The sequence below is a fragment of the Rhamphochromis longiceps genome, linkage group LG6, assembly GCF_057381845.1.
Source record: "Rhamphochromis longiceps isolate RC_006_pf linkage group LG6, R_longiceps_female_GT1.1, whole genome shotgun sequence".
In the NCBI taxonomy this organism is placed as follows: Eukaryota; Metazoa; Chordata; class Actinopteri; order Cichliformes; family Cichlidae; genus Rhamphochromis; species Rhamphochromis longiceps.
Genome location: NC_140562.1, coordinates 18,162,978 through 18,176,878, shown reverse-complemented (window position 1 = coordinate 18,176,878; position 13,901 = coordinate 18,162,978). Strand labels below are relative to the sequence as shown.

General features: G+C 42.7%; 1 protein-coding gene across 1 annotated transcript in view; it reads left to right on the top strand.

Annotated features, from left to right (window-relative positions):
- Nucleotides 1-9,638: 9,638 nt before the first annotated feature.
- mtnr1aa (melatonin receptor 1A a) overlaps nucleotides 9,639-13,901 on the top strand; it is a 47,912-nt gene continuing 43,649 nt past the window's right edge. The window contains exon 1 of the mRNA XM_085409532.1: nucleotides 9,639-9,984. Coding sequence (XP_085265658.1) covers nucleotides 9,801-9,984 — 184 coding nt within the window. The 5' untranslated portion in view covers nucleotides 9,639-9,800. The remainder of the gene's footprint in view (nucleotides 9,985-13,901) is intronic.

Sequence of the window (13,901 nt, the reverse complement as noted above, 5' to 3'; positions counted from 1 at the left end):
AATATAATTCAAATTCAGATATCAAAACTCTTGAATACCAGTCAGATTATGTATTATTATAGTAAAAATAGTAATAAAGTATAGTAATAGTAATAAAGTTCACATTTTTAGCATATGAATGATGAAACCTAATATTTCTTTTTATCATCATTGCAGGTCAGTAACTGTAACAATGATTTATTTATTTTTTTATTTTTACTTTTTTTTTGGGGGGGGGGGGGGGGGGGGGGGGGGCGCTGGCTTTTGCACCTTCTTCTCATTTTGTTGGTGGGGTGTGGGTCACACTCTGGTTCAGACTACTGTATCTTGAGATCAGTGGCAGAAGTGGCTGAGAATAAGGGACATGGGTGTCTTGCAGTTGTTGAGGTCACCAGCATGTGTCCCAGCTCTCCCAGGATCACTCTTCATCTGTAGGTTGTAGAGGACTCCCCCACTTCAGTGAGGTTGTTCCGGCCGGACAAAGACATCGTTTCCCAAGACATCCAGGAGATTGGAGAAAAGAGCCAGCAGCCATCAGTTAGTTTTCCTTCTACAACTCGAGGTGCCAACATCCTCTCTAAGTTATCCAAGCAATATTTGTGCCTATTGTAGTCCAGGATTGCTTCTTGCTTTCACGCATCCTTTATTCCCCATCACTGACTGCTGGTTCCTTGTGTGTTGCTGTCAAAAGAAGCACATTCCTCCGTTGCTTTGGCATGTGGGATATCGCCGTGGTAGTTTTGGTGAAGCCAAAGACAGACAACAAAATCTTCCTCTGTTGCAACTGGAGGAGCTGGGGAGGAAGCTCTGGGTTAGTATTTAGTATTTAGTATTTATTTATTTATTGTCATTGTCAAGAACAATGAAATTGCGTTTGGGGCTTCCATACAACCCCCAAAAAAAGAAGAAAATAATAAATACCCCTTAAAACCCAAGTGTACATATTTAACCCAGTGTGACTCCAATGCAATAAGACAATCCTTAGCAATAATGTTCGTAGAAATTCAGACAAAGACCTGAGAAACATGACAAAATACAACAATGCAACCCATTCAATATTATTGTACTGTGAGATATGATATCAGATATGATAGTTATCTATTTAAGAAAGAGGGGGGGGGGGGGCAGGAGGGGGAAGAGAATAAAGATATGATGCACCAATGCAGACCAGTTCATTGCTATTAAGAAGTTGGATATGGTTATTGTCCGTGAGAGGGGGGCAGAGAGTTCAGGAGCCTCACAGCCTGTGGATACAGGCTGTTGGCCAGTCTGGATGTTCTGGCCTGTATAGACCTGTACCTTCTCTCTGAGGGCAGCAGATGGAAAAGGTGGCGCGCAGGGTGATGTTGGTCCTGCAGGATACTGTGCACCCTCCTCAGACAGCGAGTGGGGAAGATATTACTGATCTCTGGCAGACTTGTTCCAATAATTCTGCCAGCTTCCTTCACCACCCGCTGGAGTGCTTGCTGATCGGCCTTGGTGCAGCTGGGGAACCACACTAGAAATCCATACGTCAGAACGCTGCTGATGGCACAGTTGTAGAAGTTCAACATCAGAGACCTGGGAATGTGTGCGCTCCGCAGTCTCCTCAGGTAGTAGAGGCGCTGTTGGGCCTTCCGTACAACTGAGGTGATATGGTTGCCCCAGGACAGGTCCTCGGTCACAGTTACCCCCAAGAATTTAAAACTGCTCACCCTCTCCACCGCCTCACTGCCAATGAAGAGAGGCAGATGGTTGTTATGACCCCTCTTCCGGAAATCTACAATGATCTCCTTGGTCTTTTTGGTGTTTAAGACCAAGTTATTGTCGTGGCACCATGACTCTAGTTGTTGCACCTCTGTCCTATAGTTTGTCTCATCATTGTTGGAAATAAGTCCGAGCACTGTAGTGTCATCTGCAAACTTAACAATGAGATTGGACGCGCAGGAGGAAATACAGTCATGGGTGAAGAGAGTGTATAGCAGAGGGCTCAGAACACACCCCTGAGGGGCACCGGTGTTGACCACAAGGGTGGAAGAGGTGTTCTTACCCACTCTGACACTCTGTCTACGGTTAGTGAGGAAGTCCACAATCCAGTTGCACAGAGAGGAGTTAAGTCCCAGTTGGTGGAGTTTGGGACGTAGTTTGTATGGCCGGATGGTATTAAAAGCCGAGCTGTAGTCTACAAAGAGGAGCCGTGCATAGGTGTTCCTGTGTTCCAAGTGCTTCAGTAATGTGTGCAGCACTGTGGCGATCGCATCCTCGGTTGACCGGTTCTCCCTGTATGCAAACTGGTGCGAGTCCAGGGATGGTGGAAAAGCAGCTCTGATGTGTTTAATGACCAGTCTCTCCAGGCATTTGGCGGGAATGGGGGTGAGTGCCACAGGTCTGAAATCGTTCAGACATGTGACATTTGACTGTTTTGGGATGGGAACGATGGTTGCTGCTTTGAAACAGGATGGTACCAGTGAACAGGACAACGAGGTGTTATATATAGAGGTGAAGACGTCCGCCAGGTCCGCAGCACAGTCTTTTAGCACCCGGCCCAGCACTCCATCCGGCCCGGCCGCCTTCCTGGTGTTAATGCTCCGGAACACACGCCTCAGCTCATGAGTGCTCAGGACCGGAGCAGGGTCGGTTGAGGGGAGAGGGGACAGGACAGGGTCGGTGTTCTCCCTGTCAAAACGGGCATAAAAGAGATTTAGATCCTCAGCCAGAGTAGAACTGTCGGCTGAGGGTGATGGTGTTCTTCTTTTGTAGTCCGTGATAGCCCTGATGCCCTCCCAGACCTGCCTTGGGTTTGTGTTGTTCTCAAACCTGGCCTCGATACGCCTCCTGTGCTGCTGCTTGGCAGTCTTGATGCCTCTTCTCAGGTTGGCCCTGGCAGCACTGTATGCCTCCTGGTCCCCGGATTTGAAAGCGTTGTTCCTTGTTCGAATAAGTTGTTGAACTCCGTGTGTCATCCAGGGTGGATTATTAGGGAACACACGGAATCGTTTCCAAGTTGTTACATTGTCCACACAGAAACAGATGTAGTCCAAGACAGTGGAGGTGTAACTGTCCAATGCGACACGATTGTCAGTGTCCTGCACCTTGAATACATCCCAGTCTGTGCAGTGGAAACAGTCCTGAAGCATCGGAATAGCATCCTGCGGCCATGTTCTCACGGTTTTGGTTGTAATCCCAGTGCTCTTGATCTTTTGTGTGTATATTGGGTGTAGCAGAAGGGAGAGATGGTCTGACAGACCCAGGTGGGGATAAGCCTGGGCTCTGTACGCATTCGCCATGTTGGTGTACACCTGGTCCAACGTTCTATCTCCTCTGGTAGCACACTTCACATTACGGTGGAAATTGTGAAGTACAGATTTCAGGTCCGCGTGGTTAAAATCCCCAGCCGCAATAAAGACACTGTCCGGGTGTGCTACCAGGCTGTTATTGATGCTGCTGCTCAATTGTGCTAACGCTAGCTTAGCATTAGCATCTGGTGGAATGTAAACAGCGCAGATGTAAACGGCAGAAAATTCCCGAGGGAGATAGAATGGACGGCACTTTAACACCAACAGTTCTACCTCTGTACTGCACAGTTTTTCCGTTACCGTGACGTTCGTGCACCAAAGGTTGTTAATATAGATGCACAGCCCCCCGCCAGTCTTCTTACCCGAGTCCGCAGACCTGTCGGCTCGATAGGCGGTGCGGCCTGCTAGATCGATAGCCGCATCGGGAATGGCGCTGTCCAGCCAGGTTTCAGTGAAAATCATGCACGAACAGTTATTAAAAGTCCGTCGAGTGGCGATCTGCAGTCGTATTTCATCCAGTTTGTAACGGATTGAACGGGCGTTGGAGAGGAATATGATCGGGAGTGGTGGTTTAAACGGACTAGTCTTTAGCCGTGCCCACAGGCCTCCCCGCTTGCCTCTCTTCTGCCTCCGCTCGCAACGTCTCCTCCTGCGGCTTGCTGTTGCGGGTAGCCCCGGGGGTTGCTTAACGATCTCCGGGGGGATGAGATACTCGGATGTTAGTTGAAGATCTCCACGGCTTAGTTGTAGTAGATCATCTCTGTTGTATTGAAGTAACCCCAGACTGTGTGAAATAATACACAGTACCACCAAAAGTGCAAAAGTGTAGGAGCTCCGGGCCGCTGCGTCTGTGCGCGCCGCCATCTTGGTTGAGTACTTGGTTAATTAACCAAGTTTCCCCTGTGCCAGTTTTCATCTGAGGCGTTCCTCTGCCAAGGTGCCCGAAGGAAAGACGTTGTCCTCGGAGCTCCTCCGTCAGTTGGAGTCTGAACCCCATGCCTTTTTTTACTTCCTGAGAACTTCCAGTGTTGTCATCCAACGTGCTATGTATTGCTTTATTCTGGTTTAGGCTCACATCTCCACTTCATCCTCTAATCCTCACACCTTCGCCTCCCGTGCAGGTTTGTAAGGGTGCACAGCAGCTAAAAGATCTCCTTTGTTATAAAAAAGTCACCCTGTATGCAGGGAACTGCATACAGGGTGACCCCTGGTATGATACCAGTGGGTACTGGATTGTAGAGCAGTCTCTCTTCAGTGGTGGGACCCACATGGTTTTCCTTTCATGAGGGATCCAATCAGTCGCCGGCTCCTCGGTCTCAGAAAATGCTCCTTTGTTCTTTTCCATCAGCTGCTCGGCCTCCACCTCCATGCCCCCCCAACCCCAATCCTCCCCCAAAGAAGAGGATTCAGGCCCTGGCTAGTACTCATCATCAGTGGTGATGCAGTCAGCCTCTTTGGAGATTGTCCCCTCATCTTCTGGAGAGGAAGTTTCTTCATCTTGGGCAGATGTATTTTCTTCAAGGGCAGAGGACTGCTTGCTGTCTTTGCTCTCTGACCAGATCATATAGACAGTGCTTGAAGCAGTGATGACCTTCTTGCCATATAGTCAGAATAAATGATCTGGAAGCTGTTAGGCTGACTTACAGCAGTAGCTCTGTCTGCACCTGCATAAACTCCAGGACACGTTTACAAACAGTGTTTGTTGTTGTTTGTGCTGCAGCTGCAGGTTTGAACTCTGCAAAATGTCCTGTGATTGGGTTTTTTTGTTTTGTTTTTGTTTCTAGAGTTAATATTTTGGGCATGGTATCTTTTTATGAAAAATATAAGAGTAAAAGTGCTTTTAACATGTGCTTCAAAGCTACGTTTGACTGGGAACCTCAAAGCTCAATAACCTGCATCCACAGAAATTCACTGCAGCCTATGTAATGTTTGATGCGTCATTATTTATTCCAGTCCATCTTGCAAATACATGTTTGTGCTGCAATGCCATGCACAAACACAAACTATTAGATCCTTAAGATCAAACCTATGTCAAAATTGTTTCATTATTTTGGTCCATTGGAGTGTGGTAAGCCATCAAAGGCCGCTACTAGGAACTCGGAATATTACATGAAATCGCTTGCTTGGCCAAAAATGGGTAAATGATGTAATTTGGTAAAAAACATTAAAAACTACAATTTTCATGTGTTGAGTTTAGAATGAAAGCAATTTTACCTAAATCGCATGATATAGTACTGTCAATAACAAGGAATCAAAAAGGTGGTTATAATGGGTTACAATTGGCCAAAAATGGCCACGATAGAGTCAAGAGGAACAATTTGGTGTATAGTGAATATTATTGACATTATTAAGGAGCTGATTTGAAAATTAAAAAATCTGAAAAAAATACACACCTTAGGGAAGTTTCATTCCATTTGCATTAACAGAACGAAAATGGTTGAAAAAAGAAAAGTGAAGTGGCCACAAATGGCCAGGATAGAGCAAATCAAAAAAAAAACTTTGGTAACTTTCAGCAAAACAGAGCAATACTTTCTCCAGCTATGAAGCAGTCAGTTCAAAGTAAGAGCTTTCATGCTGTTTTCACTTGTTCTACTAATGCATTTGAAGCTTCTTTTATCATCAGCAAAGTGACACACAAAGAGCCAGTCCTTCATCTCCCCCCACCTCCCCGTTCCCCTTTTCCCCTTTACTGTTTCTTACTGTATGCTTCTTTATCTCACTAACTGCTCTAATTATTCAAAATCACTCTTTGCCGCTTCTTTTCTTCCTCCCTTCGCTCTGTTCTGATGTACAACAGGGATTTCTGTAATGTTGCTCGGCATGAAGAATAAGCTGACCTAAAATGTAATATTGAGACAAATGGGGAGAGATAATGAATGGGTTCTGAATGAACACCAATCACAAATAATTGATAATAATGAGTTGTTTGTATTTTAGAATGATAAATGAGGATGGAGGATAAAGGAAGAGTGCAAAAGCCAGTGCAGTATTATGATGGGGCATAATCTTGTCGAGTCGTGGTATATTTATGATGGGTGGATAGTGAAGAATAACTTTGGCCTTGTCAACATAAAAGCAAACCTGAGGCCACAATGAACCGACTGATTTAAAATGATGCAAAGATGGGGATTAAAAAAAAAATGCATTGAGCTGACTGTTTCGTGATGACAGCAGGATGCACACATGGTTTTGTAAAGCCAAATAGGTCAGAGCTTTGTAGAATCTCAACAGGCCCACTTTGCAAATACTTTACAGTGGGATTTTTTTTCCTTTTGAAAATCCAAAAACTATAATCCCTCAACTATAAAAGCTATGGTCAAGTTTTCTTTGTGTCTCCTGTCACCCTGTTTGCCCGTGTGTGAGCTTCTCTATGGTAGCTTCCGGTTTTATTTTGGTAATAACGTCATCTATGCTTCTCTTTTTGCTTTGTGTCCTTTTACCTCCATGATCAACTGCCCCACCTTGTTTTCAGTTACTTTTCTGTGTATTTCCAGTCCTCCCTTTTCCCATCATGTTGGTCAGCCTGTCCCTCAACATCACTGTGGTGGGAGCACACAGCTGCTGTGTGTCTTTATTATTGCTTTGGTGGGATTCCTGTTTTTAAAAAAAATATTGTTTTTGTTAATAAAGTTACCTTTTGTTGATCACTATGACCGTACCAGACGACAGATGAATTCAGACACTTTGCTGTGGTAGTCCGGATTGAGTACAAGTTCAGGTTGTTTGCTTCATTTATCCTGCAGACGTCTAAAACTGATTGAAATCTACCCGTGACAAACTCAAGGGAGAGAGATACAGTCTAGACAAAAGTAGGGAAAAAAGTTGTTCAGCAGCACAGTGAATCAATTTATTGTGAAATGGAAGGCCCATTCCAGAAAGTGAAAACTTTTATTTTGTTAACTCTGACAAGAGAGGGAACTCAGAAAGAGAGTTAACTTAAAGTCTGAGACAGTTACCCAGGTAACCTAACCTATTTCATTGTCAGGTTTTCTTCACCAAACCCTGAGTTTCCCTCTGATTCCATCAGTCAGCTGCTCATTCACAGTTGATATCAAAGCACAAGCAGGACCACTAATTCGCACAAATAGGTCTTTAAAAAACAGGAAATCCTGGTTATTAGCATGTTCTCAGTTGCCAATATAAGGACGGAGACAGTGAGAAGTGTGCATTATGGGCTTTTTATCAGTTTAGATAAAAACCTAAATGCTACATTGTTCTAAATCTGTGACTCTGTGGGCATTAGGGTAGCTGTCAGGTTGTCAGACAGTTCCTCTCCACTCAAACATTCATTATGCATTACTGAACTACTGTACTCTCCATGCTGTAGTCAGTCACGGTTGGTAAAGCCATATTAAATGCAGTTTGATGTAAAGTTTGGAATCCAGGCTGCAGATGTCACGGATGCATCTGGACCGCATTTTTGTGCTAAAATATGTTCCCGTGTTAATTACAGTTAATATTCAAAGGCAAAATCTGGAAGGATTCCAGCATCTGTTAAAGAAACTTCAGGGTGGGTAAATGATGACTGACTCGTCCAAACTGACATGCGTTTATATTAATCGGTCCCCTTGGATTAAAATGGAGGCTGTGCTATTCATTTATCAGCTGCCACAGTGAATCAGGGAATGGCATCATGAGTTTGTTTCTCTACTCATGCACTTAACTCAGGATGATCATACTCAGAGTTGACTGAACCTACTGTGATCAGATTTTCTGGGACTAAAAACTTAATGTTTTCCACCCCAGATTTAACTCCAACTCAGAGTTTAGTATTAAACTCTGAGTTTGCTTGACTTTCTTTCTGGAACACGGCCCAGGACTCTTTATAGAGTTGGCCATCTGGTTAAACCAGGCGACCATCTCGGCAGAGTTCCATTAATCAGGCCTTTGAAAGACACACGGCAGCCTGCATTTAAAGTGTCCAGGCGAAATATGAGAGCAGGAGAAAAAAAAACTGTGAGGATGAAGAGTATGAAGAGTAAAATTTAACAGGGGGGTCTTGTGGTGCTATCGATTAATCTGCTTTTATTTTCTTAATTAGGCAGTCAAATCAATAGAGAAAACGTCAGAAACAAAATCTCAGATGTCTTACTTTGCTTGACTTTGACTCTAAAACAGGGGTGGGCAACTCCAGGCCCCGAGGGCCGGTGTCCTGCAGGCTTTAGATCTCACCTTGGGTCAACACACCTGAATCACATGATTAGAGAACTTCAGGACATGTTGAGGAGCTAATTTAGCCATTTAAATCAGCTGTGTTGGTTCAAGGACACATCTAAAACCTGCAGGGACACCGCCCCCGAGGCCCGGAGTTGCCCACCCCTGCTCTAAAACCTGATATATTCAACTTAAATTACAATTTTATATTTTAATACGTTTTATAAAGCTGTGTCTTTCTACTTGAAATGTCCCCCAAAACATTAATAGATTATCCAAAAAGTTGCAGATTTGTTCTGTGGCTCCTGATGAACCCTTTCTCTCTGCTGTACATCATACTGAAAAATCATCAGTGAGCAACAAGACTATGAATGTGCGTGTTTTTTTTAACACATCCCTTAAATATCCTCAAAATCAAAAACAAATATTTTTATTTATGTTTACTATTATTATTACTACTCTGACAACCCTTTTTTAATGAGATGGCTCATGAAAAGGTACTAGGGCGTGCTTGTGTGTTTGGAACGGGGTTGACCCACTTATTTTCAACATCATTAACAAACAATAGCATAATTGCTACTCTTTGTATAGAAAGCCGGCACTCTCTCAAACTATAGATGAGCGTGGACGCCAGGGGCAATCAGTATGTATGATCTAACATAATACAAACAGAGAGAGGGATTACTGCCTGCAGTGTCTGTGTTATACTATTTTATATTAATTCACTGAATTACAATCGTGTGTAAGTATTTACAGATTTTACAAAAATAAGAAGCATTATGGGAAATCTACATTTTGGATACATTAAACACTTTAAATCCAGTGCATTTGAGCATTCACGGAAAAAGTAGTGATTTTTCTGAAAGAGATCCTGGTAATATGAATGATTCTTCAAAAATAATCATGAATGGCTTCCCGAGATAAAACCAGCGAGCGACCGCAAAGGCATGAAGGAACTCGCTCGATAACTAGGACGCTTCCTTAGCCGTGGAGTTGCTCTTTCACTGCTCGACCACGGAGCGACAGCATTTCTCCCTCGAAATAAAAGCGCCCTCTGCGAACTGTTTGGTCACATGCTGCGATGGTTTGAAGTGGCGGCTTCATGTCACACATGCGTACCGACAAAGTGAATGGCACACGGGCGCAGAAGTGACACCGAGGCGACCAAAGAGAGGGGGAGGCTGCCAGAGCTGGGCGGAGCTCACTTTGGCGGTGAGGAGAAAGAAGAAGAGCAAGAAGAAGGAGCAACAGCGGCGCGTGGAGGGGATGAAGATGAACCCCGCGGGAGGTTATAGGATCCCACCAGCAGCAGCAACGACTCCGAGACCCGGGCTCTAGGAGTGCAGGGTGAATTTGGCTCAGTTGAGAAAGTTCGGCGACTGTAGCTGTACAATGGTTATGAATGGGTCTCACCTGAACAGCTCCTTACCAGACCCCGCTGACACCGTCCTGAACCGCCCGCCGTGGGTTGCCACAACTTTGGGGTGTTTCCTCATCTTCACTACGGTCGTTGACATCCTGGGCAACCTCCTGGTCATCTTCTCCGTTTATCGGAACAAAAAGCTCAGGAACGCAGGTGAGCCCGGGGAAAGTATGCGCGCGAGGCGCCAGAGCGGCGCGCGCCTGATTACTCAGCTAGGTTTGGGGAGAAAATAAAATAAAGCGAAACAAAAACTCTGGTTGACTCTAATTTGCAAAGTGACAACGATAACAGTTTTAGCTGAAAATACGTGCTTATTAATTACAGCTCGTTTCCAAGTGTGTTATTGTTTTGTTTATAGCCACTAAATTATTTTAAGTGACAGAAACGTGTCGTTTTGTTTTGCGATTTTAACGGTTGTCATTTTCTTTTTTTGGTTTTGTTTGTTTTACCAGCGAGCTGATAATTAGAAATCCGAGCAAGCGTAAAGATGCTTCCGCTCGCGACAAGCTTGTCGCACAGTAGGCTAAAGACACAATCCATGTTTTTCTTCTTTACCCCCACTTGTATTACTGACATCAGTATTTTTGCTTTGATATTTATTCATTACAGAGGCCAGTTGTACCAAATAGTCACACACATCAACTCGCCATAGCCTACTTTTGGAGCTGATATGATTTATGATTTACTGTCAAGTACGCGTCAGCTAAGCAGCCTCTGAGGAGAGCGAAGCGGAGAGAAACATTATAGCGATTATTGACAGTGTGAAGCGACGGGGAATGCCCATCACCCAGAACTGCTCGCACTAATGCTTCCCAGGCTTCTCCTTTATCGCCGTTATTCCAGCCATATTTAACTCAGTTTAATAAACGATACTATCAGCCAAAATGTTATGATATTACCAGTCCGATGATGGAACTTTTGTCATATATGCGTGGGCTTTTTATATACACGATCGACCAGTAATACAATTATGATTTCGGCTGAGGATTAAATTGTGCGCCCCCGAGTTTGAAGGAGATTGACACAGCGGTGTTTGCCTTGCTCAGCGGAGGTGGTAAAACGCTCATAATTTAATAGTCGGAGGACAGAGCGCTGCTGAGAAAACCCAAGAGGCTCCTGTCATGCTCAGGTCTGCGCGCATTAGCTGGCAGCTACGCGTACCAAGGTTGTCATCATTTGGAGGCTGTAGTTGGGTGATTTGCTAAACACACCCCTGACATTACAATTCCGCGTACTGCAGAAATGTTAGGGTCAGAATAGATTTCCATCATGTGGATCGAGACCGCCGGGAAGACCCTATGGGATGTACAAGGATATACAGGCTCTCCTTACTTTGAGAAAGCGCGCAGAACCCTCTGCTACAGCTGGATTAGAGCTGCTCACAACACAGTCGTTCTGAGGTGGATTTAGTCTCTCAGGCTGAAAATACATCTGTGCGATTTTGTAAGCCTCTCTGCTGCATGATATGTGGGACAAAGTGCGAGACAAGAGAGGAGATAAATTTAGGAAACAGCATCTTTTGAAGTTGCTCCATTAATTACAGCTAATTGCATGTAAGGAGGTCATAATGAACTTGCAGGAATTCGACCAAGCATGCGGCTGATTTATGTCGCTTCAAAGCTTTAATGTTGCACACCAGCTTGAATGATCCATATGTTTCAGCTATGTTTTCCGTTTTCCATCCGTCGTCTGTCCTCTAAGAAAAGTCTGACACGTGAATCTCCAGAGGAAGTTAGAGGAAGGATCATCAGCTTAATTGCGCTTCGCAAATCCTTCCCATGAATGCAAACAAGGCCTCTGGAAGCTAGTGACGTGGTTCCCCAAAGTTCATGCCTCCGAAGCCCCTTTGCTACTTTTCCATTCAACTTTCAAAGACGTGCATGACTAACTTAAGCTGCTTTCAATTTTATGTTCAAAGCCCATTGGCAAATTGTGTGCAAATTGGCAGACATATTGATTCAGACAAAAGCTTTTGCAGTCATACTTTAATCAGCATTTTTGTTATCGGACCTTATCTGTGGGAATTTGAATCAGAAATGATTGTATGACCACATATTCTACTGACCATCCCCTCTTAGGAAAGTGCTTTAATATCTCTCTCTCTCTCTCTCTCTCTCTCTCTCTCTCTCTCTCTATATATATATATATATATATATATATATATATATATATATATATATATATATATATATATATATATATATATACATATATACATATATATATATATATATATATATATATATATACATATATATATATATATACATATATATATATATATATACATATATATACATATATATATATATATATACATATATATATATATATATATATATATATATATATATATATATATACATATATATATATATATATATATATATACATATATATATATATATATATACATATATATATATATATATGTATATATACATATATACATATATATATATATATATATATATACATATATACATATATATGTATATATGTATATATGTATATAGATAGATAGATAGATAGATAGATAGATAGATAGATAGATAGATAGATAGATAGATAGATAGATAGATAGATAAGTGGGAATTATTTTTTCTATGGCACAAACTAAATGTTGTTAGAAACTGCGCATCAGGGCGATAAATTAAATAACAAGTAATGAAATATACTCAGTGGAGAACCTGGCAGGCAATGCTGTCACATATTGCAGGCAGCAGCAGGACTGCTGCCTCTGCATGGCCAAACCCTCCGTCAGCGCATGAAATGGCCAGAGCGTGAGAGAACGTGAAGCCAGCAACACATGGTGAGCGCTTTGAGCTGCGTGGCTGGATGCAGAATCAATGCTGTGAGCTCTACTCAATGCCAATAAATCATCTTAACTGTACCTGTTTTCCAGTAGATGAAGGAAATTCTGAACAGGAAAATAAATAATGGCAACAAGGAAGGGTCTCAAATGACATTTTTGGCAGATTCTCACAAAAGTGGAACATTAGCTCATGGAATATAATCTGTGATGGTTTTTATGTTGCTTTTTCTTTATAAGAACAAAAACAAAAACTTGACGCTGTGCCATGCAGTTCCTTTCCTTCCTAAATAATGTGGCACAAGACTCAGGGCTTCTCCTCAGTTTTTGAAGACGAGCCATGTACATTTTTTTATTTTTACAAAAGACAATGAGCTGGTTTGGCATTCTGTGAAAATGGGTTCATACCCAAAGTTTTAAGCATAATGGAACAGTGGAAATAGAGCAGACCTCGTTGCCTCAGAGCGGCATCATGTGTTTTTAGTAAGCAGCTTCTTGAGTTTGTGAATGGAAATAAAAGATAAGTGTAGGGTTAGTTCTCAAAGGTGTCATTTATGTCCCAGTGTTTTCATACTGATCTCAAGACAACAACAAGCTCAGCAAAACAGGCAAGTTAAGACGGTGATTTACTACTGTACCGTTCACAGTCTGAAGTGAGAAGTGTACAGATATCTTGGTGTGCTGGGATGTGCTGCTGCATAATAAACCAAAGAGCTCCACATTGGAGCAGGGCTGTCTGTGTTGGAGTGTGACGTAGTGTTTATCCTTTTTCAGCGTTGCGTGACTTGGCCGCGTGCCCGCAGAATGTTATTTCTGATCGTTTATTACCCCTTGAGTATCTGTTACAGTGTTATTGGTCTCAGTGTAATGAATATTTCCAGGAATTATGCAGAATTAGGGGTATTTGCAATTTCCTCAAATGAAAATGAATGTTTTAGGTTTCTAAATATCCGTGGGCTTTGTCGGGAGATTCTAAATTGGCTCATCACTGTGGAGCTTAATAAAGAGATCATCCCCTTCTGTAGATGGTATACAGTAGATGTTGATTTCGCAGCTTCCTGTTTTGCTTTCATCAGAGCTAAAGCCATTTGAAACACTTGTTTTATGAGAAGCTGAAGTCTTTTATGCCTAGCTTTACTGGGGCTGCACAAATCTCTGTACGATTACACTGAGGAATAACAACTGTCTTCTGTTTAACTTGATATTTAAGAAGAAAGTTAATGAAATCATTTGCACATTCCTTTTGTATATTGTTGGT